The sequence below is a fragment of the Xiphophorus hellerii genome, chromosome 13, assembly GCF_003331165.1.
Source record: "Xiphophorus hellerii strain 12219 chromosome 13, Xiphophorus_hellerii-4.1, whole genome shotgun sequence".
NCBI classification, from domain to species: Eukaryota; Metazoa; Chordata; class Actinopteri; order Cyprinodontiformes; family Poeciliidae; genus Xiphophorus; species Xiphophorus hellerii.
The window spans coordinates 21,476,578-21,502,327 of NC_045684.1; the positions used below are offsets into that span (position 1 = coordinate 21,476,578).

General features: G+C 40.0%; 2 protein-coding genes across 3 annotated transcripts in view; one reads left to right on the forward strand and one right to left on the reverse strand.

Annotated features, from left to right (window-relative positions):
- Nucleotides 1-13,863, reverse strand: part of col9a2 (procollagen, type IX, alpha 2) — a 72,224-nt gene extending 58,361 nt beyond the window's left edge. Inside the window, exon 1 of the mRNA XM_032580184.1 lies at nucleotides 13,748-13,863. The gene's annotated coding sequence lies outside the window, so the exon portion shown is untranslated. The remainder of the gene's footprint in view (nucleotides 1-13,747) is intronic.
- Nucleotides 13,864-14,885: 1,022 nt separating this feature from the next.
- angpt2b (angiopoietin 2b) overlaps nucleotides 14,886-25,750 on the forward strand; it is a 33,508-nt gene continuing 22,643 nt past the window's right edge. Inside the window, exons 1-3 of one of the 2 annotated variants that reach the window (XM_032580188.1) lie at nucleotides 14,886-15,847; nucleotides 23,529-23,684; nucleotides 24,336-24,457. In XM_032580188.1, the coding sequence (XP_032436079.1) occupies nucleotides 15,530-15,847; nucleotides 23,529-23,684; nucleotides 24,336-24,457 (596 nt within the window). In that variant the 5' untranslated portion in view covers nucleotides 14,886-15,529. The remainder of the gene's footprint in view (nucleotides 15,848-23,528; nucleotides 23,685-24,335; nucleotides 24,458-25,750) is intronic. The other variant, XM_032580186.1, reaches the window with a different exon arrangement.

Sequence of the window (25,750 nt, forward strand, 5' to 3'; positions counted from 1 at the left end):
ATCTTGCTGTAGTTTGGCACTAACAAAGGAATGTGTTAGAAAGGAAGCCAGAACCACTTTCTTAAAGCTTACAACACAGACGCAAAATAGTTTGAAAGAGTATGTTTACATACAGCATACAGTAAATGACATTTCACTACTAGTGATTATGCCTGAAACTCTCACTCACTGTTGCTTAAAGTCAGTATGATTACAGAAGCAAGCAGCGTGTGTTCCATCTTGTTTCTTTCTCCTTTTATTCTCAGTCTGTGGTTGGTTCGATGACTCCCTGTGTCTTTGAAAGTGTGTAACACTGGTATGACATCACAGCTCCCTGCCACAGCTGCAGCCTATTTACTTGTCTCCAGTGGTACAAGTTCTCAGGGCAACTCGCTAGTCATTTCCAGATGACTATCAAGTTCTAGTAGAACATGCTATGTATTTTCTGACTGTCTACTTTCTTTACCTTTGTATTCGTTGTGTCTGGTTTGCAACTCCGGATTCTTTACAGCCTTCCTCCTCATAAAACGTCCACCGTTTTATGAGCCTGTCAAGTTATAATTTGGTAATGTAAATGAAATTATTAGAATATTTGTCTGTCACTAAGGTGAGGATGCCCTCCATCAAAAAAAATAATAATTTGAAAGTTAATAATTTGCTTAAGTGTTTAAGTCTGTACCACAAACCCAATCAAGCTATTTTGTTGTTTGTCAAAACCGCAAACTCAAATAGGATTGCTTGTGTTATAGAGTTTAAACCATGATGACAGCCATTTTACCATGCAAGTAGAACCAGTCTTTATTTTTATGTATTACCTTTTTAATTACTTCAGCACAAAAGTGGTTTCTGACGCAGGCACTCTAGACAGGTTGTAGCGATGAGAAGTCTCACCGACATTGAATGACATGGCTCTTTTAATGTTGAGAACTTAAGAGAGTCCACTTTTATGGTTTTAAGATGACATGCCTCCCCTTGTGTTTGTACACGAGCCGTTTGCACCTCACAGACAAGTATTCATACTATTTTGAGCTCCTCTAACCGCTTGTGTTCCACTCAGAAATACACAGCGTTTAGCCTCCGCTCAGACAAAATGAATAAAAGAAAATGAAATAAAGTGATTTTTCAAAAGGATCACTGAGAAATAAATTATCCGCAGTGGGAAAATAACAGTTTTTCTTCTTCTGCTGATGTACACTTGGTCTATTGTGTGTTTGGTGCCACCCTCTGACTGAGGCTATAAATGTCTCTACAGTGTGTACAGTAAGTCAAACACAAGAATCTGGGTCACAAAAGAATGTTTGCAAAGAGTCCTAAGGGACTCTAGTGGCTGGGTACAGGAGACGGCCACAGGCTCTGTGGTTGAGCTGACACTAGCGTGGTTTTTTAAAGTATAAATTACACTGTGGTATCAACCCTGAGCCCTATATTTTAGCCTGATTTAGTCAGCCCAAATGCACAGTTTGCACAGTTAAGGTTTTAGTCAAACCGAACACAAAACCACAGGTGTCTGAGCAGGTTTGTTATTGACTATGATTTGATGAATATTTTTGCTCTGCCAATTCTGTAAATCAAGCCTGCAATCGGCAATATTTTTGAAATGCAGCCAGTAGTTGCTTCTGTGACTGGTATTTGTTCATTTTTTCACTCCTTTTTTTTTTTTCTTTCTCTCAAAGAAAAAAAAATTTCTCTCAAATTTTACCTCACGTATTTTTTTCACTTCTGAATATCCCTCTCTCTTCCTTCGCATGATGCCGTGACTCCAGTTTCTCTTGGAAATGGATGTGCTGCAGGGTGCGCCCATCAAGATAAAGTCTCGACACTGACTGCATGGTTTCTCAGCAGGGAAGTCGCTACATAGTCGAATGTCAATGTGTTAGTGACGTGTCATCCACAAATGATGCATCACAGCCTGCCAGTCCACGTCAGGACAGAGACATTTTGGGCGCATCAGTCGCATCTAAGGTAAATTTTTTAGTTTCTGTTTAGCTTAACAAAGGGGATTTTGGACTCTTTCATGTATGTGAAGAATATCCAAACTCCATCCAAACTTTGTGACAGAGCAAAATATTATACTATTGTGGTACTTCTTATAAATTTGCTCATTGACTACAACCAAAATACATGTAAGATCTTTGAAATGTATCATATTTCCAGTGAATTAGTTGTGTTTTTTTTTACAGCCCCATTGTTCCACCACTAATTAAATTAAATGAATCTTCATAGTCACTGCAATTCCTCAAGTAAGATCTTCTCCTATTTGTTAAGCAATGTATGCACTAGCTTAAGGGCAGACTGTAAAACAGCCATATTGGTTTAAGCTGTTTGTGCAGTTGTTTGCCTACAAAAAGACCTCATCTCTTAGAAGACCTTAGACATCTACATTTGAAACACCGGCATAAGTGAAGCCTGTTCAGATGTGCAATCTGTTATGTCACTGCCTATTTATAGAACCTCATTTTAGCTCTGTGTGTGGGACAGGAGCAATAAAGCTAAACCCGTTAACTCACACTGACACACTGACACAAATAACTCTATTTTAAGTTGTCTGAAAAGGTTGACCATGTTACTGTGACCCTGGCCTAAATTAGTCTTCAGTGTATGTGAAAAGGCCCATACGCACATCCACATCTGTTGTAAACATAAAAAAGGACAACCCCCCAGGTGAGAGAGTGTAAAGTGGAAAACTGGACCCAGGTGATGGTGTCAGGAAAAAGGAAACTGACTACTGCAGGAGAGGTCAGAGGTCACACTGCATGTGTTCCCTCTGAGAGCTAATGTAAGTGCAGACATGAATACATGTAGAAGTTAAGCTGTGGAGTCTGAGCTTGTCTTTCAAATAAACACAGAGAGTAAATTATGTCATTTTTGCAAAGCCGCCACAAGTGTGCTCCGGCACTTTTGCGACCTGGCAACAGGGGTGGGAATTAGCACCAGCCGTTTGCTAAATGTGAGATTTGAAAAGCTTTCTGAAGCTGACCTATTGGAGGCAGTAGTACGCCTGAGCGGCAACTACACTCCTGCGAATACCATTATCAGTGGAAGAGGAACTGAACACTAATGGTGCATTTCACTCCTGGTGTACAGCGGGTGGCAAAAACTACCAAATTTTCTCAAGTGAAGCCAAAGGACAAACCCTAAATTTAAACAGCATCTTTTTTTTAGAAGTTTAGAAAACAAGCGACAACATGTGGCTTTCTATTTCTTGACAGGAGTAACATGTCAGTGTTTTGTTGCTAATGTGGCCAGCAGATGCCTCTCATTTTTCCCCATTGCCAATTATTAGCCTACCAGACTTTTCATACCTGCTTTTACATCCATACTAGAGAACAGGGTAAAATCTTCAGAAACTAATATTCAATTCAACTAAATAAAAATTTTAATGAATGCTTAAGGCTTTTAAAGTACTTTAAAATACTTAAAAGTGACAGAAGTAGTTGTATTTCTTAAACTTTAGCATGTTATCATGTCACAACCACAACCTGTAATGTGTTTTGTAGGAGATTCCATGCAATCAAAGCAATGCAAAATCTGAGGTGTTTTTTTTTTTTTTTTTAAATCAAGAACTAGCTATAAAGTAAGTTAAGCTTATGATTTTTCCCCGTTTTAATCTGATACTCCTAACTAAAAATCATGTAACATCACAAACAAGTGGAGCCCTGGTCAGAAAAGATCAACATTGATGTTTTTAGGCTACAAACCGCATCATGCTTTGGGAATGCTACTATTCAGCAAAAAAAATGGAGTTAATGGAAAGACGGATGAGTGGCCAGCCCATGAACGGGTCTCTTAAATTTATCATATAAAGTGGTTTTCTTTCTCACTTCAACTGAGATCTGAGACTCACAACAATGGCTAAGACCGACAGCAACGAGATGAACTTCACTTTGATGAGAAATAATTGTGAGATGTCATGCCATGAAATCTCATTACAACCGTCATGGCCGGTACTTTCATCAGGCACATCGCCTCGTGAAAGAATCCTTAAACTTGCGCCCCTGCAGTGCGAAGCGCCGCATTGTGATTCGGCAGCCTTGTCAAATGAGGTCACCCAGCATTCAGTAAACAGAAACCGCCTACAAGCCAGCAAACATTTACCTACAAAAATGTTTTTTACTAGCTTGGAATCTTGCAACATTTGGCGAATTTGGGTACGAGAGTTTCCTAACATCAGCCCACAACAAAGGCAACGTGGGAAGAGCCAAGGAAGAACAGCTGCATTTAATGTGGTTTGCCCATAAAAATGCATTGTATTACTTGATCCCCTCAGCAGAACAGCAGAGAAGCCTGCTAATCGTGGACACACGCCGTTTTTTCTCACCGATCCTCTGGCAAATCTGAGGCCTCGGATTCAGGCTGACTAAAAGCTGCACGAATGAAAGCGGAGCAGGTGACATCAGCTACGGCTCCGTGAAGCAGCTGGCTTACGGTTCATTTCTGTTGTGACGTGACCCTTTGACACCTGAATGTTAGCTCACTTATTGTTATCATCCCACCCATTCCTAAACATCAAAACCAATTGTGTTCACGTTCTGCATAAAGTCATCCCTGCAGAGAAAGCGAACATAGTTTTAAAAAACCAAAAACACCATATTACAGCCTTAACCTGCTCTTTTCTGCATTTAATTCCACCGTCAGCTTCTTGCACTGTTTTACAAGAAACAGCTTGCAATAAACAATAGTCTCTGTATTGTGTATTGTTCCTTTTAACATAGCAGAGCGTATATGTCACAGATGGGTAGAAACAGACATTTAAGTTGTGAAAGGAAGAAGTAAGAAAAGTGGGTTTTTTTGCTTGTTTTTTTTGCTAAAGAGATATGGATCAAAGACAGAATATGAAAGTTCTTTAACAGATTTGAATCAAAACCAGTTATGCCAAATCAGTTTTTTTTTTATTTTTATGAGAGCTGTTAAATCATCTACGTAGGAGGTTTGAACTCACATGCCGAGCACCACTCGAACACAGTGCTTTATCTGCTTTTACATTGAACTGAAAGCTTAAGAAATATTTCGCAAGTGCTCATTGTCGTGCTTTTTTTTTTTTCAGTCTTCCTCAGTCTCAAACAATTGCACAAAACCATAGTTTCTCACTTTTGTAGTACAGTTGGCTTTTTATGACCAATAATAGATGTATCGTTCCAGTGCAGGAATTTCTTTTCGCTGGTTGGCTGGGCAGGTCATGAAAGGGAAAACTCCCTCGTATCGGCAAAGAGGGACACCAGCCGGCTCTATTTGTTTAGTCTCCATGGAAATGAATGTGTATCATTGTGCATGCAATCAAAAGAGTCCATGGCTGATTCTCTCTCTATACGTTCGAGCTTCACTCCGGTCCCCGGCCCTGAATGTTGAGCTTTGTTATATTTGAACCTGACAGTTTCTGATTATGTCATCTTCAAACACCTTCGCGCGCAAGAAAACTCGACCCAGTAATGAGTGAACGCAACAGGAGTTTGATTTAGCTGTGCTGAGCGTCTCCGACGAAGGCCAACGGGAAGGCTTCTCTCACTCTTTGGCTTGTCAGATTCGGTTCATTTAAGTTCAAATTATTTGTGGTTGAAATTAGCAGAGCACAACCTTGTTTTTCTTTAAGAAATAGCTCCTCGGGGCTTGCTGTTGCCTGGCTGCCTTGGTCCTCGGAGGGAAAAAGCGAGATGGGAGGCAGCAGAGGTATGCTAACATCATTACCACGGCTGTTATTGAGCCTTATCTATAACAAAAACTTGTCAAACGTAGGAAATGCTTAATTCTTTTGGCTTTTCCTGTGGTCAACAAATAGATGGGCACCTATGTGGTTGCCTGTTTCTCGTACACTTGAAATCACCTGTGTTTGACCAACTGTTTTCATTCAATCCGCCTGCCGTCATAAGACACAGAATCATTTAGACCCCACGAGTGTTTTACTATGCGTGCGGTCCGAGTGTGTTTTTACGAGGTTTTTTTTGTATGTATGTATGGTTTTGGAAACTGACAATCTGTCAACCCCCGCCACCCAGCTGTCAGGCTGTGACATTTGTCGTTTTCTTAAAACAGCAGGTGGGTTAAGAAAAAATTTTTTTCTCATAACAAAGCACGTAAAAAAACCCGCAACCACTGAGAGAAGTCTATTGAAAAAAAAAAAACCACAAACAAACAAAAAACACAAGATAATCATACAAATAGCTAGTTGGCTCAGACAGTTTCACACATACACAGCAAATCTAAGACATTTCTTGTAACGAGTGTTAACTGCTGCAGCGCCGTATGTGTCAAAGAAACTAAATTAGGACAAAAAAAACAAACATACAATGACTAAAAAAAGACCCCAAAAAATCAGCAAAAAATTAAAAATAGTAAAACTGTTGGATGATATTCACTTTGGCTGAATTAATGCAGCTCTTCATGGCTGAATACTATCACTATCACCGTTCTTTTTTCCACTTCATTTAACTGCATTTATGAACTTAATGTTTGGACTTTTCATTTTTGTTACTCTGATTCCCAGATAGAAAAGGAGCAGATTTTTGGGGGGGGAAATCTGGGGCTGCTGTTGTTCGCGCTCTCTAGAGTGTCCACCCTGCCCAGGAGGAAGATGTGGATTGCCGAATGGAGTGACGGCTCCCTTTGCAAGAGGTTGTAACACAAGGGCGGAGGCTCTCAACTAGAATAACAAGACCGCTGTGGATGGCGTTCGTCAGAACCAACCCTTTCATACTCACCTAAATTTGTAATAGTAAAACAACAAAAGCAAATATGAGTTCTCTTCTAATGTAATTCAACACAAGATGAAGGATCAGATGTTTTTACAAGTTTTATCACCCCCAGGGGACAGTTCTGGGTGACAAGCAGTAGTAACATGGAAGAAACCCAGTCGCCAGGAACCAGACTAGAGGGGAGGAGGGCAGGAGACTGAATGTCACCTTCATATCCAACCGGTGGATTGATTCAGAGCCTTTGGGGAGCTGTGGGAAATACCTCGGTCTGACAGGAGACACTAAACTAAACAACTAGCATTCCCCCCGGGAGAGCGCCTTAACTGCAAAAAAGCTATGAAATACGGGCCCTTGGCAACTGTTTTACACCCCGTTTTGTTTCATGTAGCACAGTGGGCGGTGTTTGCATTTCAATTGTACCTTACACGACTCGATAAGATTCTTCCCCATGTCCCAAAGTAACTGGCTCAAGTCTAAAAATACCGGCCGACACAGTTTCTCTGTAAAGCATAATTCATCTCATAAAGCCTCGTGTCAACTGTAATTCTGCCTTAATGAGTATCTTGGAGACGGCTATTACCGTCACAAAAATAAACACGGTATGTTGTACGACATCTGAAAACAGAGGTATCTCTCTGGCGTCTGTGGTGAGCAGACATAAATTTTCTGATATACTGCGCCCATCAGGTATAACATTAAAGCTGCTAAAGGCACTGTCAAGTGTTGTGAATCACCCAGATCATCTTGGTATGGTCCAATATAGATCCTGCTAGAAAACCTTTGATCCCGGTTTACATGGAGATGTTGAATCAATACTTTCAAGCCACTGCAGAACTAGCCAGTTGGACTGACGCAGAAACAAGAAATTATATATGTTGTTGCACAGAAAGTGTACAATGTGAGACATAAGCTTTGCTTTAGTGTTGGAAAAAAAAACTGTTCAGAGGTTTGTCGTTGGAGGTTTCTCAAAAAAAAAAAAAAAAAATACTGGCATACTGAACATTAGCCAAATACGCTGTCCGTTTTTATTTATTTATTTTTTAGATATTTTTCCCAGCAATGATGTCCAAGAAGGTACAGGAATCAGATCAGTTTGCAGATTGTGGCAGATGAGGAATGTTTAAGAGATTTTGACATAAATTCTGAAGCCTGTGACAATAACAATGATTCTCTTTTAACAAATGTTAAGGGGTATGAATCTGTTAACATATATGTCTGACTGATTTCATCTAATTAGTTTCCTTGCATATTTGCCTGTCGTACAGTGAAATTAGTAAATCTCATGTTATGCTTTTGTCACCCTAAGCAGTTACATGACTTTGCAGTACGGTGGCACTGCACATTGTAAGGACTGTGCTACTTTACTCTGACTTTTTCCCCATGGTACTGACTGGGGCTGTTAGGACTGGGTTCAGCGCAAGTCTGTCGCCCTGGCGATCATTTCAGTCGAAGAAGCATGGGACACAAGGGAAGTACAAGAAATACTGGTTCAAATATTCTTTTACTAGAATGCATTAAGCACACTTTATGATTTTTCTAGCAGTTTCACTGAAAAATAGTCACTGAAGGTTGGTGCTAATGAAAACTGAACATCCAAATCAGATTTACCTTAAACTGCTTCCGTGCTCCATGTTCTTACATGCAGCTCAAACATGTGTCAAGTAAATGTATTTGAAGGAGGATTCGACGAAAAATACAGAAATAAAGACAAAAAACGAGGGCAGCTGCCTTATTCCTTATGTGATATCACTAAAGGCACGGGATCGTGACAGCCTGTGTTTTGTAGAATAGATTTATTGTTATTCAGCCAGAACTAACAGCTAAATACTAAAACAAAGAGTAAAACCGAGCATGACTCGTTCTGTAGTTGACAAAGCATGCCTGAAGTGAGTCTTGTTGTTTTCCAGGAAAAGTCTGACAATCAGCTTTAACATCCATGTCTGATCAGAAAGTGCTGCAGTTTATGAGCGGACACTTAACTCCGTGAAAGAGTCCCGAAAACAACTCCAGCCCTTTCTCAGCAAACACCAACAGCCACGCTCCACTGTAACCCGTATTCCTGTTGCACAATTGAAAGCAGGCTGTTAAAATCAAATATTTATTTGGAAACAGTCACAGCTTACATGTGGACCAACATGGGTCATTTGATTGTTTAGGTCACCTCCATAAATAACCGTATAGACAGTGACTTACTTTAATAGCCTCTTGGCTTGTTTTTCTTCGTGTCATACGTTGCCAGAAAAGATCTAATCCCATCGTTTTTGCTGGTCTTGATTTAAATACAAACTTAAGCCCCATAAAATGTGAATGTGTTATTTTCCAGACAGAGGCCACAAGGGGAACAGCTCTCACCACTCAGCCTTTGGACAACGCAGTGCTGATGTGTTTTGCACGAGATCATTACCAGGTTGTGCCTTATTAACCAGTGCGCTAGCCATGTTCACTCATGTATTAGAATGTTTCACACATAAAAACAGCTGCATGCTTGTGTTCATGCATAAATCACCTCAGTGGAAAAACAGTTTTGAACTACAAATATCTTTTCTTCTTCTTTTTATTTCTTTGTTTTCTGCGGATCAGATGACAAAATGACATCCGATTATTGTCCGTGGCAAGAAGAGAAACTGTGGGGGGATCTCACGAACAGTAGTGGGACATCATTTTAATTTAATCAGCGCACAAGTCAATTTGATACCCCGCCAGTGCGCAGAAGGAGAATCTCCACAGACTAAAACGAAACTCCTCCAGCGGTTTGAAGGTGAAGCGAAACAGAATTTGTTTTCGCTATTTTTCCAGAGGAGACCGTCACACACTGACAGCCCCGCTGTGTGAAATCGGCACTGATCATCTATGCAAAAAAAAATAATAAAGAAAATAAAGAAAAAATAAGAAAAAGAAGTCGATTTCTTCATGAAAAGCAATCAGTCCGTATCTGAAAGGTGGGTACGGTGGATCTGGCTCTCGTGGGGCCGGGATGGACAAACGTCGACGTGAACAACTTATGAAGAGCTTAATCATTGGTATGCAGAGTGATATGGCCACACACTGGGTTTTCAGGCTGTCCACACAACAGTGGCAGTGTGGAATGCTCATCATGTTTGGGGGATGTTGGGTTAGGAGTGCATGAAAAAGCATATGCAACATTAAGGCTTTTTCCACTGAAACTGCTCCAGGAAAACGCAAAAGGAAGAAAGAAGCGGCTGACGTTGAAAGCAAACAATCAGCATTCGTGTTGGATGTGTGCTGGAGCCACTTCCTTTTTTTTCTGTTAGTAATTCATACTTGCTCATTGTTACACAAGTTTTTGAATGAAACTGTTCATTGACATCGACTGAAAAGGAGGTTAGTGCTCTGCCATGTGTCTGCCCATTTACAGCAAAATCAGGGTAGCGGCCTGCACTGAATTGCATGTTTAAACATTTATAGCACAGCTGGAGATGAGGTTGAGTGGGTGTTTACTATGCCTTAGAAAATACCCTCAATATGAATATTTGTGTAATTTGCAGAAATGGACAGAGTCAGAGTGGGTGGAATGAACTCAGAGGGTAGCCAGAGAAAAGTTTGGTTCCAAGTTTAGGGGAAATGTCAATAGTAAGCTAAAACAGCTCAATATGTTTATTTCTTGCATCTATATTTCATAAACACCAGTTGAAGGCAGTAAATCGCAATGTTTGACCAAACTAAGAATTTGTTATATTTTCATTTTGTAGCACAAGGCAAAGCTATTTTATTTATATAGCACTGTTTTAACCTTTCTTTTCTGCACCAAGGCAATTCACGGGGCTTTACATTGAAGGTACCGAACCCTGGCCTACTGTCCTATATATTATAGATGTTTCCCTTTTGCTGCTCACTCAGATTAAATGAATCAGTGATGAGCAGAATTCTCCAGCACTTGGGAGACATGCTGTGGAGGCAATGCAGTCATTTGAACTAGGTGTGCTGCAGTGGGAACACACCTAAACCATGCAGGACATTAGGTCCTGGTGATTGTTTTACATGATTAAAAGGAAAATAAAGCAAGCAAAAAATATTGCATCACAGTGCCAAAGTGAGAGAAAACAATGACAGGTTGGAAAAACTATTCGTTTTGATATTGCATCTGTTACCAATCAAAGGCAGCTCTAAACTAATGGGTTTTAGGCTCGTTTTAAAGGAATTCCGCTTTTCAGAATCTTTGTAGTTTTCCGGAAGTTTTTACGTCCCTGATTGGGGGAATTCTACGGAGCATAGACATTGATTACTGCTTATCCGTATTTGGATCTCGTTTTGGCAATGCAGAAAAGGCTTCAACCAAAATACTTGAGTGGTCTGGAGGGTTGACACAACAATAGCTGGTGAAAACTGTATGAAGGCTGAGTGTCTAGAAACAGCATTCTAACCTAAAATATGTGGAAGTACTAAGCTGTGAAAGAGCGTTACATATTTTCCAGAATTTAGCGGAATTATTGGTGTTTTCTATTCATTCCAATATGCATAAAAAAAACGATTCATATTTCACAAATTATTGAGTATATCAGTGCCAAAAGTCATATCCACCATGTTCCTAAATGAGCAGAACATTGTAAAAGTTAAATAGTTGAAAGGGCAGAAAAATTGTAGAAAGCGTAGCGAATCAAAAAGTTTATGGAAAACTAATAAAGTATAAAGAGAAACAGGATCTGAATAGTGTGAATGCCCACAGCATTCAGCACAAGTAGAATCAGGACCCAACTGGCCTTCCTTGCTTCGTTTCACATCTTGGCTGCAAAGTGTTTTTTTTGTGTGTGTGTGTTTTTTTCCAATTCTTAGGACCGCAGCGTTCTCTACTTTTATTAACATTCCTAGTGAAGATGTGTGAAAAGTCCAATATGAAATTTTATTATTAAAAATGCATCTGCCAGTTATGATTAATAAAAAGTGCACTTTCTCGTAGCTTGTTGGCTGTATATGTACGAAAATTTGGGTCTTTCAGTTTTATTGTTTGTTTGTTTAATCTAATATTGAGGGTACATAACCACACACTACAGACTCAAATTTTCATAATTCTTAAATCAAAGATTCAGCTGCAGGCTAAAAATGTTTTTTGTTGTTGTTGTTTTTAAACAAGCTATACAGAAACAGATGTAAAACTTTTTTTTTAGAACTGCTTGTAAAAATCAACACAAATTAACTAAAACCGTGTCCGCCTGCGTCATCTTCTGCGAGGATTTGCTAACCAACAGACTTTGTTGTAAATGCCCAAAGTTTTTTAAAAAAACTGAAAATGCTGTGCTTTATAATGTTTTAAGTTAAAAAGCAGCAAAAAGAAAAAGTTTCATGAATGTGCACATCCTGAATGTTTTCTTGAGGCACTTTCTAATTTGATTTCACCACGCGTTAAATTGAATCTAAGTAACTGTAAATAAAGTTTTGACTTGTGAGTACAGTACAGTTCTCCTGATATTTGCTCATGTACATCCTTTAGACCAGAGTTTGCACATAGGGTAAAATGATCAAAAAATGTCCACATCACTATATACATCATGGCATTGTGAAGTAAGTAACCCGTAATTGGAAAATTACCAAACAGGGACATAAGAAAAGCTGGGCGAGACTGAATCTTGAGACGGAGGCTTCCAAGAGACTCACAGCAACACTGAGGGAGCTGCAATACTTTCCAGAAGCTACTACTTGTGTTCAGCATGTGATAATGTGGTGTACTCTCTGCATGCCTGGACTAAGGAAAAGCGTTGTGAGACGGAACCTTTTTCTTGTAAAGAAAACATCCAAGCCAGGTGGAAATCTATCAAAACCTTGTGGCAGAATGTGTTATGGTCTCATGTAACCAAACTTGAATGTTTGGGCCAAAGCTTCAAGTGATTAGTTTGGCAATGAACAATTCAACACATGGTATACTGCGTTTTCAGTAACACTATAAACGGAAAAATTATGATGGCAGTATTTTACTCTGTGCTCACTTATTTTCAGATAAAGTTTATTTTGGCCATTAGTATCAAGATTCTTATTCTTAGTTATGATTGACATGTGATGTCAAAGATGAGAGATGAAATAATAGATAGAATGACATCTGACATATACTTGAAACAGTGTAAGACAATCTTAGGCCACTTCAGCGTGGATGATTTGAGGTACATCTGTAAAAGTCTTTTTGTCATTTAGTATGCGTGTCCACATGGATTTGGCATCTTGAGATACCAGAAACAATCACTTTTGAAACCAGGTTCCAGAGTGCATAAATTTGAGAACGCTGGTTTCATGTTTCCCTGTTGGCAATTCAAGCTGCGTCTTGCCACCAACTGGAACGGCGTACCTACTACAGCAACATTTTTTTGTTGTTCTGCTGCATCTTGTCGTGGGGATGCATATTTTTCCTTAATCTTTTACAAAAAATTACCATGTTCATCTCCGTGAGTACAGGGCCTTAGTTTGAGAATTGTAGTCTAAGCTATGGTGGATCTGATGTCAGCCTTGAACTTAGCTGTGAGTGCCTTTGGTGTGAGCTGAAGGTTATGACATGAAAACATCAATGAAACCACGTTCCTCACAAAGAGTCAAGTTTAGACCTTACAGTTTCCAGCTCAGATACTCTTCTCCCAACACACAGTCCAGCAGCCATACCCGGAAAGATTGTCAGGAACAAAATTGTGAGTAGTCTCCAGATACACAAAAGATGAGGACTAAACAGTAATCCCCACAGGCATTTTGAAAACTACGGGAGAACACGGATTGTGTTGACTGCCCAAATCTTACACAACCAGGGCCATTGCCAGGCTACCACTCTCAAAGTTGGACTGAGTCTTCTCACTTGCACATTTGCGTGTCCTTTCCTAGGAAGGCTGAGAACCAAGAGTGATCCCCTGATAGTTAGAACACAGTAAGGCAATCTACCTCCTTACTGGTAGTGATCATATTAGGAACAACCTAATGGCGATTATTTTCAAACACTTGACAGTTTTCTTCACCTCCGTCTGCAGTTCCCCACCCAAAACAAAAATAGTCTGCTTTGAACTCTGCTTCCCTTTTTGACAAACTGAATAGTCTTCATATGCAATTTTTTTTATTCTGCAATTATAGTAACCATGGTACTTTTGATCTCTTACCTGTCAGCTGCTTGTGGAGCCAAGCAAAAAAGGCTCCTTTTTTCAACTCGATTGCCCCACACATCAGATGTTCCCATGGCTACTCATTCTGGCATATCAGGTGTCTTTGGTGGATGTGGTAAATGCCCTGAAAGACAAATGTTGGGAAGAATGTCTGCCTTCAGAAATGAATAAATCTGAATTCGGTTTTGTTTTGAAGTTGAAGATATGATGTAACTCAGGTAGGGAAGCCAGTAACATTATTTAAAACAAACACTGGTTTTACAAAAAAACATGTTGCAAAAAGGCAACATTTTAATTTATGCTTTAGACCTGACCTTGCAAATTAAAACAGTTATTTATCAATGCATGGAAAAAGAGGAACGGATAGTGTCAGAACAACCTACACCTTATGCTGAGTGTCATTACATTATACATTTGTTTTAGCAAGGATGAGCATGCTTTTCTCACTGCACAGCCAAGCAGCTAATAAAAAAAAAATCAAAGCCAGTGTGGCCACAATTGTCAGAATAAGTTGAAACATATCTCGAGTTGAACACAGACTGACCTAAAATATGACCCAAAGTTTTTCTTCCCTTTTAAAGAATGAGCTAAAATGAAAAAAATAAACAGCAGTAGCATCATTACTGGAGATCATCTTCCAAATACATTCTGAATGACAACACGTTTCTGAGATTGGTTGAGAGAAAACTTCCATCAGTTTGGTTAACAGCAGACGGCAAAACACTCCTCGCATTTGGAGACTATAAAAATGTTATTGGTCTGTTTTCCTTTAACCACCCAGAATGTTCACTAAAACACCTCAGATTCCACAAAATGGGCACCCTTACACCGAGTGCATTCATCATGAACCTCGTATCAGATCCTAATGAAATGTGACTAAGAATGTCCTTGCCACTGAATTAAACCAGAGTTTTAGAGAGGACACAAAGGCAGAAAGACAGAATAAAATGTGTGGTAGAGACCGAGAGGGAGGAAAAAGATTTCACAGAAACTTCCCACTTTTTTTTTCTTCCTCTTGTGGTGAGCCGAGTGTATTTTTGCAGCTTCCTCTTCTAACCCCCCAAACAGGAGTACCGTAAAAGGGAGGGAGAAAGCAAAAGAGGGATGGGTGGCTGGGTGATTATGAGCAAAGGCGTTGTGTGTGGAGGGGTGTGTGTGCGTGTGTGTGGTTATATGCATGTAGAGACGCACGCCTCTCTCTCCTTTATTCCCTTTCTGCTCTTTAAGGGCTTTACCACTACAACCAACATCCCAAAGCAGGCCACTCACCACATTACCTCTGCTCTTTCGTCTCCTCCAAGACCAGTGCCTGGACTCCAGCGGCTTCAAAGGACATCTCTGGAGGCAAGCAACTTTTTAGAAGAGTGATAAATGTTTGGCGTTTGCTCTTGGCTTTCCGGCCAGAGCTACATGTGCTGGGCTGAGCGTTGGAGCTACTATACGACGCAAACCTCTGTTTCCTGTGTGTGTATGTTCTCTGTCTGCTTTCACACAAAACAGCAGGAGGATAAACTTACCCCAAGAAGACTCTGGATGCAAACGCAAACAGTAGGACTGGCCAGATAAGGAGAAGTGAAAGTTTTAAACCAGACTGGAGAAACAGGAGTTGAAACCAGAAGAAAGTAAAGCAGAAGACTTGATTCTACAGAAGCACAGAAGGAAATTTCACTAAAAGAACACACGGAAGGGAAACCTAACTCAGCCACCCTAAATAGGTGGTGAAGGCTCCTTTCCTCCCACCCCCCTCCCTGCTTCTCTGTTCCCCCCTCTCGCTGCAACATGGGCCACCTCCTCTCTCTTACTCTCATCTACCTGGCCTACCTGCTGGCCACAGGGATCGCCTCCCAGCGTCAGCAGCACCGCGTGCAGCACGGCCCTTGCACCTACACTTTCATTCTCCCAGAGGTTGAGCAATGCAAGCCCCTAAAGGATTTCCAGGTGACAAACACGCTGCAGAGAGACTCGCCACCCGAGACCGAGCCGGACAAAAGTCGTTCCAAGGACAGTTTAGCAGAAGAGGAAAGGCCTTCGTGGCAGCAGCAAAAGTTGGAGACTCTGGAGAGCGCCATGGAGAATAACACTCAATGGCTGCAGAAGGTAAGATCTCAGAAAGTCTTTCATAGATGGGAACCGTCTTGGAGGACATATGATGATTGGCATTGTCCTTTTGGTAGCTATTTTAAGGTCTGTTTTCTTGTGATACTTTTCAGACCTGTCATAATAAGAGGCAGCAGTACTTCAGGTAAAACTACCCATGACTAAAGTCCGGTGGTCTGTCGTGTATCTGTGCCCTTCAGTTGAACTCTTTCATGTGTGTCAACTGACATAACGTTTCAAGTTCCCTTGAAGAGGACAATTTCCTTCTCCTTTTCCTCCTTCTTTCCTATTTTATTTTTTTTATTCTATATGCCTCACTGAGTCCTGCAGCTTGTCATACCAAAGATTGTAAATCAAAGCATTGGACCTCCCCAGAGTACACTATCTTATTACATTTGTTGACAGACCTGTATTATTGATAAGGCTTGGATTTCCTGGATGCTTCCTGTCTTCACAGTTGGCTCCATCACAATGCTTGACGTATCAGTGGGTCTCAGTATTTAAAACCCCCATAAGTAATAACTTCCTTTGCATGCAGCAGCAGTCTGAGAGTATGAAGTTCTGCCAATAATGTCTCGCACAGTTAAACCCTCTAAATGAGGCAACAAGTAAACAGACCATTTTTTTTCTAGTCTGCTTATAAGCCAAAGTCAGCCTAAATCTTTCCAAACGCAATTTACATAACACTGGGACATGTCGGCTGTTTATCGGGAAGAGACACATTTGAGTAGGTCTCCTTACAAGACATTTGGCCTTTGCGGTTCTGTTTAGCTCCGATTATGGCCAAATAAACTGAAATGATACAATTAGAAGAAGCTTCACAATGGAGTCTGTACAGCTGAAGTCACAGAAAAAGTATTTGCTCATTGTGAATGATATTGACAGAGAGGCCACTGCTTTCCACTCATGTCTCTATTTTGGTCTGGACCCTTTGCAGAACATACTGTTTATGGGGCGCACCAACCCCCTGGATAATTGTAAATGTTTGTGTGCCAATTTGTTGAGTTACACTAACAGCGGGCAATTATAATGACTTTATTACAGCATTTCAATTAATCAAATAAAACCTCACAGATTTGCCACTGTAAGTTGACAAAACATAGAACACTCCAGCTCTTATGGAGATTTTGCAAGGCAACACAATTTTAATTTTACAGTCAATCTAACAAAACTACATTCTGAAGATGACCTTTTTGCAAGCCAAAATGGAATTTTCACAAAAGAATAGTTCTGTACAACCTTCCCCAGCCAGTTGCTCATTTTCTCTTCACATACATAAAAGCAATGTGAAAAGGTTTTATTTGTAAACGCAAACAAAAAGCTGTATAAAATCTTCCTTCCACTTAACGTCATGGTCTATTCTGTGTTGGTCCAACTTATAAAACACCAACAAAATACATTGAAGTTTATCTTTGTCATATGGCAAAATGTAAAACAAAAAGTGGATGTGAACACACTGCTTCGCAAGTTATTGTGCTGTTCTACTTACATCATCTCTGCTGCCAAGTTTAAAGGCTTAGCTTTCAGAAAATATACCCTGGAGCCATAAATATGCAGCAAGAAAATCATTATGCCACAAAAAAAAGAACATCATATATCACATTCATTATAGAAACATAGCATAGCAGTATCTCATTTTGCTATTTTCCAGTTTAATTCTATTTCTCATTATTGTGGCTTAAAAAAAATAAGATAAATATAAAATAATTTGAGCAGCTATGACGGAAATATGGCTTAAACCCTCCCGCCCCCACACATCCAGAGAAAAGAAAAAGCTCTGCTGACATATGAAGCTCTGCAGCCAACTTCCACATAACATCTGGAATGAACACGAGGATTCAAGCCCATCAACAAGTTTCCCCCACCAGGCCAAAGCGATGCATAAATGATCGCACTTAAGGTGGGATTTCCACATAAACATTGCATGACCCCTAAGAGACTCTTTTAGTTATGCACAAGAGTATTCTGACTTTTGACCCCAGACGGCAAAGCCTTTTCAGCACCTCGTGAGGCTCATTAAGCTTATCTGCAAGAGAGCCTGGAGAGAACTGGATAAAATGGATGTGGAAGGGCTTCATCTATGCGTGTGTGGGGGTGTGTGTGTGTGGGTGTCTCCATGAAACTTTGCACGGTCTCACTCAAAGCTCCCTCGGGGGCCACTACGACCCCTCTCTGTGAGCGTTCTACCCGAGCCCCTTGAAAGGAAACATAGCCCCACACATGCAAAATTAGGAGCGCCCACACTAATCCGCCATGATCTGCAGAGAAATCTCTATGGACTGTATTAATGCTCCAGATTCTTTCTCTTGTATTTCCAAGAAGAGACTCATGTCCGTTTTCTTTAGGGCTAAATCCCAACACACCACCCCCTCATCGTGTCCCCTTGGCCTTCTGCTGCCCTCAAGGGTCAGAAAATGGAATGCGAGGCTGTGTTTGTTGGTGTTTTTGAAGAGGCTGTGTGGATTATGCTATTTTAGAAATTCTCCAACGAGATCAAAGTGTCTCGAAGAGAATTTGCAACTTGGGTATTTGCCCTGTCAACATTAAAGTTTGTCATCAACTGACACCGTAAAATAATAGTTTAAAGAAACACAGTCACCAGGTGGCCAAAATTAGAACTAATTACAACAGTTTGATGAGGAAGAAAAAACAATCGTATTATCTTCAGAATTAGTTCACGTTTTGTTGAATACGTGCAGTGTGGTCAGCTAGCGTATTGACATCTGATCAAATACAAAACCCAAGGATTGAAAATATTTGTTATTTGAAGGAAGTTTTCTTATCAATGTTGGTTTCACTATTTAAAACTTTTTTCCCCCATTCAATTCCCTTACGATACATATTTTCCCTCATTTCATGGTGATTCAGAACATCTTAAATTTAGTTTGCAAACTATTCATTCAGGATCTAAAGACGAAGACATTTGCCCCGGGTTCTAAATGTCTAAATTCTTTTAATCAAAAGAAATTAAAAGAAAAACTGTGTGCATTCGCGCTGAAAGCTCAGTAAAACATTTATTAGAAATGAGTAATTTGACCGACTGAGTCTTAACATTTTTCATTTGTGTTCAGACGCAGTTCAGAAAAACAAAACCAAACCGCAAACAAGTTTAACAACTTGCTGTGGCCTTAAAATGATTTCCTCTTGCAAGAAGAAATCATTACATGGGATTTAAAAGTGATAGAACCTTGTTATTGTTGTTACTAGCTGTTTGCAATGATCCTGTCCTTCATGTGTTTAAATTAGTGAATTACTAAAATTGTTATTTAATATTTTGGTTAAGAAATCATATCCTGATTTTTATGCTAGCTTACTACTTTGAGCCACGAAGCCAAGGAAAAAATTGCAAAGAATTGTAAAGTCTTCTTGAACCTTTTTTTAAAAAGTGGGGTTTTATGTAAAACTGATTTTGAGCTTTATATGTCATAACTTTTTCTAGAGTGTAGGAAAAAGCAGGAGCTTCTTAAAGAGATTGAAGCCCAATTTCAAGATGACAAATTTTTCTTTTAGATTTCATTTGATATATTTTGCAGCTTTATAGCAACTGAAGGCAACAGCAGCATCTCAGGATGTTTGCAAATGTCGGGACTGTGTCTTGTTCTGGAAGTCTGAGGTGAACAGTCTGAGATAGGATGGTTGGGGCAGAGTGCACTGTGGTGCTCCTGTACTGTTGACCAAGTGGTTGGACACCTGATCCTTCAGTCTCACAAACTGTGATCCGTTTGTCATTGCTGAGGCCTTCACTTGTGTCTTCTGGAGTTTCTGACATAACAGTCTGGGTGGATTTTCTTTGGTACCGAAACAAAGCAAGGCATCTTCCGCTGGGCCAGGCTAGCGCCGGAGAGGTGCTGCAGTGTCCCATAGTTTCACTCTCTCCAGCTGTCTCTTCATTTGACTTCTGCAAACAGACAGGCAGGAGGGGGAGGCAAAGGAAGCACCACCATCTCCCGATTTGGTTGAATACAAACGTATAAAGGCAGAAAGGTCCATGGCCGAGGTGGAAGACAAAACAAACAAATGTCTGCTTGACTGGGGACAGGAAAGGAGGATGCTGAGCTTGTTCCTGACTGAACCTACTGAAGAATTTGTTCAGTTCTTTGCCTCTGTCCAGACTTCCATGGTTCTGATCCTTTTTTTTTTGTTGAAGCATATCACCTTTTTGTTCCTCTCTATACATTTCTGATATTGTTCTGATATTTAAAATTTTGGTAGGAATGTGTTTGTGACTTAAAAAAAAAAAACACTGGTCCCCCACATACTGTCCCGATGGTGATTAACGACATTTTAAAAAATAGATGAATGGACTGGAAAGCAAGGTAATAACAAAGTTATAATAAAAACACTGCCACAACATTTAGCAAATGCAAGCTACCATAATTCACCAAAATATTGTAGGGGGCTTTAGAGGGAGATACGAAAACGTTAGGAGAATGAGCATGCACTTTTTGTTTAATTAGTGATGAAGTTGCCAAACTTAGGTACAAATATTGAAAAGTCAATGCATTAAATCAGCTTTTTTCAGTGGTGGCGTTAACCATTATGCCCATCTTAATGCATCTCTCCATCAGTGATGTGCGGTCAGGGGAGGCATGTGAGGCAGAGCCTCACCTGTCATAAAAGAAAAATATGATAAAATAATTTATACTGCTATTTTCACCTTGTGGTTTGTACTGTAAAGTATTTATTTTTTATTTAGCTTAACCAATTTTAATTATTTTTTCTTCAAAATTGCTGAATTTTCACATTTTCCCATTCAAATGCTCTAAAGCAAAGCCCACAGGCATCAGCGAGCTGAGCCTCACCTAGGATTGCTTCTCCTGTCCGTCAATAAAATGGTTAAAAAACATTTAATATATGAACTGATTTTCCATAATTTAGCTTATGTATATAATGTGCAGTGCTTTTTGTCACCAACTGTGTGTGTAACGTTTTTCGTGTGCTGAGGAGCGATCAGAAACGGCAGAGAACAGATTCGAGATGAGGCAGGCAGTTCTCTTGCCTCATGGCAGGGGGCGCTCATGATCCCAGACATTGTGATTCCACAACTGCAGATTAAGAGACAGTAACAGCGAGCTAGCCATGGAGCTAGCCATACAGTAAAGTGCAGCAATATATTTATAGTTTTCCCCTATTACCACAGCAATCACTTATTAATAATCGCAAAATAAACATTAAGCCTAAAACCATACTACTGCAACAGGCTGAATGTTCTGCTTTTTGTGTGGGAAATATTTGAGTGTTTTTTTAGGGGCGTTTTCGTCAGTTGCTATGGCAACGAGTCTGTGTGTGGCCTGTCCAAAGCAGAGGGCGAGAAAGATGTGGTTTTGAGTTGTACTTCAACGGTTTTTCCCTTTGCTGTGGAGCATAGCACAAAATGAATAATACCTAAATTTCAAAGTTTCATTGAGTTAACGGAATTAAATCAATGCAGCGCAGCTACGGATGGCATATAAAAGAATGGTCTTTTTGCCCTCCAGCTTTGTCCGCATGCGCAAAATTTCCTTATGTAAACAATAACATGCAGGTGGTCTACATTTGTATATCTACTTATGATTAAGTCAGCGCCTCACCAGCATTGCACCTCACCGCACGTCACTGCTCTCCATCAATCACTGTCAAACACTATAACACCCGGTAGATATGTTTCTGTCTTTTGTAATTATAGCAGACAGGAAGTGCAGCTGTTGGCTCAGTAATTAAGATATCTCACGATCCAACTCCTAAGATTTTTCCCAGCGTAATCCCTCTTCTGACCCTGTTAGACACAGTAAAAAATGAATTACATTACATCCCAAAAGTGCTTTATCTGGCCACGTAGTGCGGCCTGTGACACAGCTCCAAGTAATGCAATTGGCAAAGGGTGGGGATGAAACCTATCAAGACCTCCGGATTGAGTTCCAGCACAAAGGCAGTAATGCAGGGACTTGGACGAGCCGCTGATAGCGGCTTGATTTCGTAAGTCTGATCACAATGCAGGGATTTTTGGGTTTCCAGCAGAGATGGCTTTAATCCACTAAGTAATCTCTTTAGATCCTTTGTTGTGAAAAGATTCTTTTTCCCACTGCAGTCTAAGTTGTCCTAAACTAGTGTAATGTAAGACGTGATTACAGGGCAAGAGCAAAGAGGGACACTTTAAAATGAAGTGGACGTTTAAAAGAGGATCTAATTGAGAAAGAGAGGCAAATCAGCACTAGTCAGAGTTAAATATGAGATATCTCTATTTGCCCACTTGCTTCAGTTTCTCTTTCCATTACATAAACAGAAAAAAAATTCTATTGCAGTCTCATAGTTTATAATAACCCAATTTCTCTAGGCTAGATGTTCTTATGTTTAAAATAACAGCAAGCAAATAATTGTTTTCTCATTTGAATTCTACTCAAATTTTGCAGACAAAAACTCATTAGCTGGATGATATTGAGTGCTTTCTCCTTTGAGATCTCATTTTCCAGTCTGCGGTTTAATGAGTAAAATATGATCCCTTTTCCCCTCAAAAGAGCTATAAATATTAATGCTGTCTAGTTGGATAGTGTACTTTGCTCTGTTGCAAACAAAATTTGATCATTTCCTGCTACTGGAGTTTGACTTCACTGTGACGTTGAACACGCTGACCACGTTTCTTTTAGAAACTCTATTCGCTTTGGTTAGATTAAACTGCATTAGGTACATTTCTTTCTTTTTCTTGAGAGTGAAAAGTGACGAGAAGTTATACTTTTGGCTTCTTTTTTCTCCGAATAAGAGTGTCGTATTAATAAACACCACGCTTTATTCTACTATTTTCTTATTCGACATTATTCCGCTATTTATTTACATGAGAGTCCCCAAAACGTGCAATGGCCTTTTTAACTTTAACTTTTTCATCTGTTGTCTTTTGAGGCGTCCTACCATGTGTTCATTTGCCCCCTTTTTAAGTCTTTTTTAAGCGTCTAACATGTTTTTTTTTTCTAGGACTCTGCTGTGTTTAGCTTTATCCTTTATCCTTTCAGTTATAATATTCCTCTTAGTCTTTACTGAAGAACAGCATGTCCACAGCATGGTGCTACCACCACGTTTCACCATGTACATGATGCTTTTAGTGTGGTGAGCGCTTAATTTTCTGAAACGCATTGCTTTTTACATGTTGGCCAAAAGGTTTGATTTTACTTTCATTTGGAATAGACGACCTACTTTTGCACATTTACTTTGCCCACTACATGGCTTATTCGACTTTTATTATGTTTTTTTTTTTTACAACTTTCCTCCAACAACAAGTTTTCTTTGGTATTTTTTCCATAAAGGCAAGATTTATGAAGTGCATGACCAAAAGTTGCGCGATCAGCAAACTCTTCCATCTGAGACATAGACCTTGGCAGCTACTTCAAAGTTGCCATCATCATGTTAGCTTCTTTTCTGATTAGCGCCTCCCATCTCAGTTAGCTTAGTGGCCATCTCTCAATAGATTTGCAGATGGGAAAACATCTCCACACCTTTATCCCTGACTTTTTCGATGTGTTCTTTGGTCTTCATGATGCAAGCCTTGAAGGGCTTCTGAGTATTTATTCTGATGTTCTTGCTTGTAATGCAACAAAATGTGAAAATATTCAAGTGATATTAATACTTTGCAATGTACTGGTAAGAGACAGCTCCGTTAGTTCCTTAATAACATCTACATATACAATAAAACCACAGTATTTTGTCTTAACAGTTGGAAAACTTCATCCAGGAGAATGTACGCTCCGGTGTGGAGGAAATAAAGAGGTCAACAGTCCACACCCAGACGGCCGCCATGCTGGAGATGGGAAACAACCTCCTCAGCCAATCAGCAGAGCAGACTCGCAAACTCACAGATGTTGAGACCCAGGTGAGTGAGGAAGGCATGTCTGAAGTTGACCTAGGATACCGTGTTTACAGCAAAGTCAAATAGAAAAAAGAAACAGCATGAGTCACACCGGAACAAAAACAAACTGTATCTGTGTTAAAGAACTTTCAAGAATATCTAATTAAATGGATGTCAGATGTAACCTGCTGGGAAGCTGTGCCCCAAAGAAGCGGCAGCCGCTTTAATGCAGTTGGTATTTGGTTCCACGGGCTCTGATTGACACAATGAGCTGCAAGAAGTGACTGACAATAAGCCAATTAAAACAAAAAGCTCAGTAGCACAACACAGATGTGACTTCAATCATGCCAGAATTGTTATTACAGATTGGGATGTTTTTGCCTCTCCTTTTCTCTTATCATAGTTGATATAAAACTGTACAACCTGTGCAAATATTCAAGCTGCTTTGTTCTACCCCGCGTTTCATCTGCAACTTCAAAACATGACAAGATTGGTCTTACGCAAGTTTTGATTACAAGATCAGAGGAGACAAATTATAGGATTTGTGATGGACTGAGTACAGCTGTTTATCCCCTAGGGTCCGTTTTAAGGAAATTGCTGCTTACTTTACTACTGTATTCCTTTATCTTTGCGAGGTGTGATGAACTTATGTTTTTACTTTCTGCCAACTTATAGGTGCTAAACCAGACAAGTCGCCTAGAGATCCAGCTGCTTGAGTACTTGCTCTTTACGAACCGCCTAGAGAAACGCATTCTCCTACAGACCCAAGAAATTTCACGCCTTAGTGATAAAAACAGGTAAGCAAAAATGTACCTTTTACATCAGTATGGGCAGACTCATGACGTTAGCTTAAGTGCTTGCAAACTGCTTTGGCTAAAGGTTAATCACAGGAGCTATTTGTGAGAACGCCGGGTCGCACAGTGCTTATGTTGGTGTGGCTACTTAAACTCTTGACTTCCCTGAAAACACCTATTTGAATACCCATCGTCATAGTGTATTCAAATTCCTTTAAAGAGCTAAAAGTGCCACTTTTTGAAATTTGACAGTTTGCATCCTTCCCTATGGTTATGATCCTGACCAAAAGAACAAAATCTTGGATACAAGAAACAAAAGTGAGTTTCGCTTGTAGACAAACTGTTAAGCCGTTGAGAGAGGGAGATTAATTCAGTCGTCTGATGAGTCTCTAAGTTGCTGCGGATGTGGTTTGGTGCTGCGATTAAGCTATCTCCATGGCACCTCTCTTACAAGACTTTGGGACAGATGCAGAATTTGCAATATGTTTGCCATGTGGATGGGGAACAGCCCTAGCCTATTCAGAATGAAGGGAAGAAGGATGTCTCGGCTACCCTCAAATAATGAACATATTAGCTGTCTGGATAATCTCATGGTACACTATGCATACCCTTTGTCTCCACCGATGAAGGTTTCGCTCATCTTAAAGGCTCGAAGTGGTCAACACTGAAGGGGTCAGACTTATTTGTTTATTAATTCAACAAACAATTATCTCAACACTTGAAGGAAATTCATGTAGGCTCCAAATCAGAAGAAAACAAGACAAAATGTTATGAAAAATGGTAAACACCAAACTGAAACAGTAGAATACTGTAAATGTCCAACCCTTCTTCCAGACATTCCCTCAATGTAGGAAACAAGGGTGTAAAATAAACTACAAAATTGTAGCAAATTTGCATGCATATTTATGCTTGAATTCAAATTAAGAGCAATCTAAAATGTGTGGCCGCTTCAGAAAGATTGTGCATACTGGTCTAATAAAAAGATGGCGTATAAAACCTGCTTTAAACTGTATTCTGTTCTGAATGTGTTCTTGTGTGGCCCAACAGGGCTAGGCACGCTTCTCAAGCAGTCGTAAACAGCAGCCATAAATACTCTAGGAGAAACACGCATTGAAGCATTTATAAAATCATAATGAAACACCTCAGCAATTCTTAACAGTAGGGCACCAGCATAGACAACTGTTCAGGTCTGCAAACGTATGATTAAATGTGCGGCGCTTGTTAGTCAGGGGTTTCCCACAGTTCTCTCTAGGAATCACGGGTCGTCAGGGTTGCGTGCAGAAAGAAAGGGTGCAA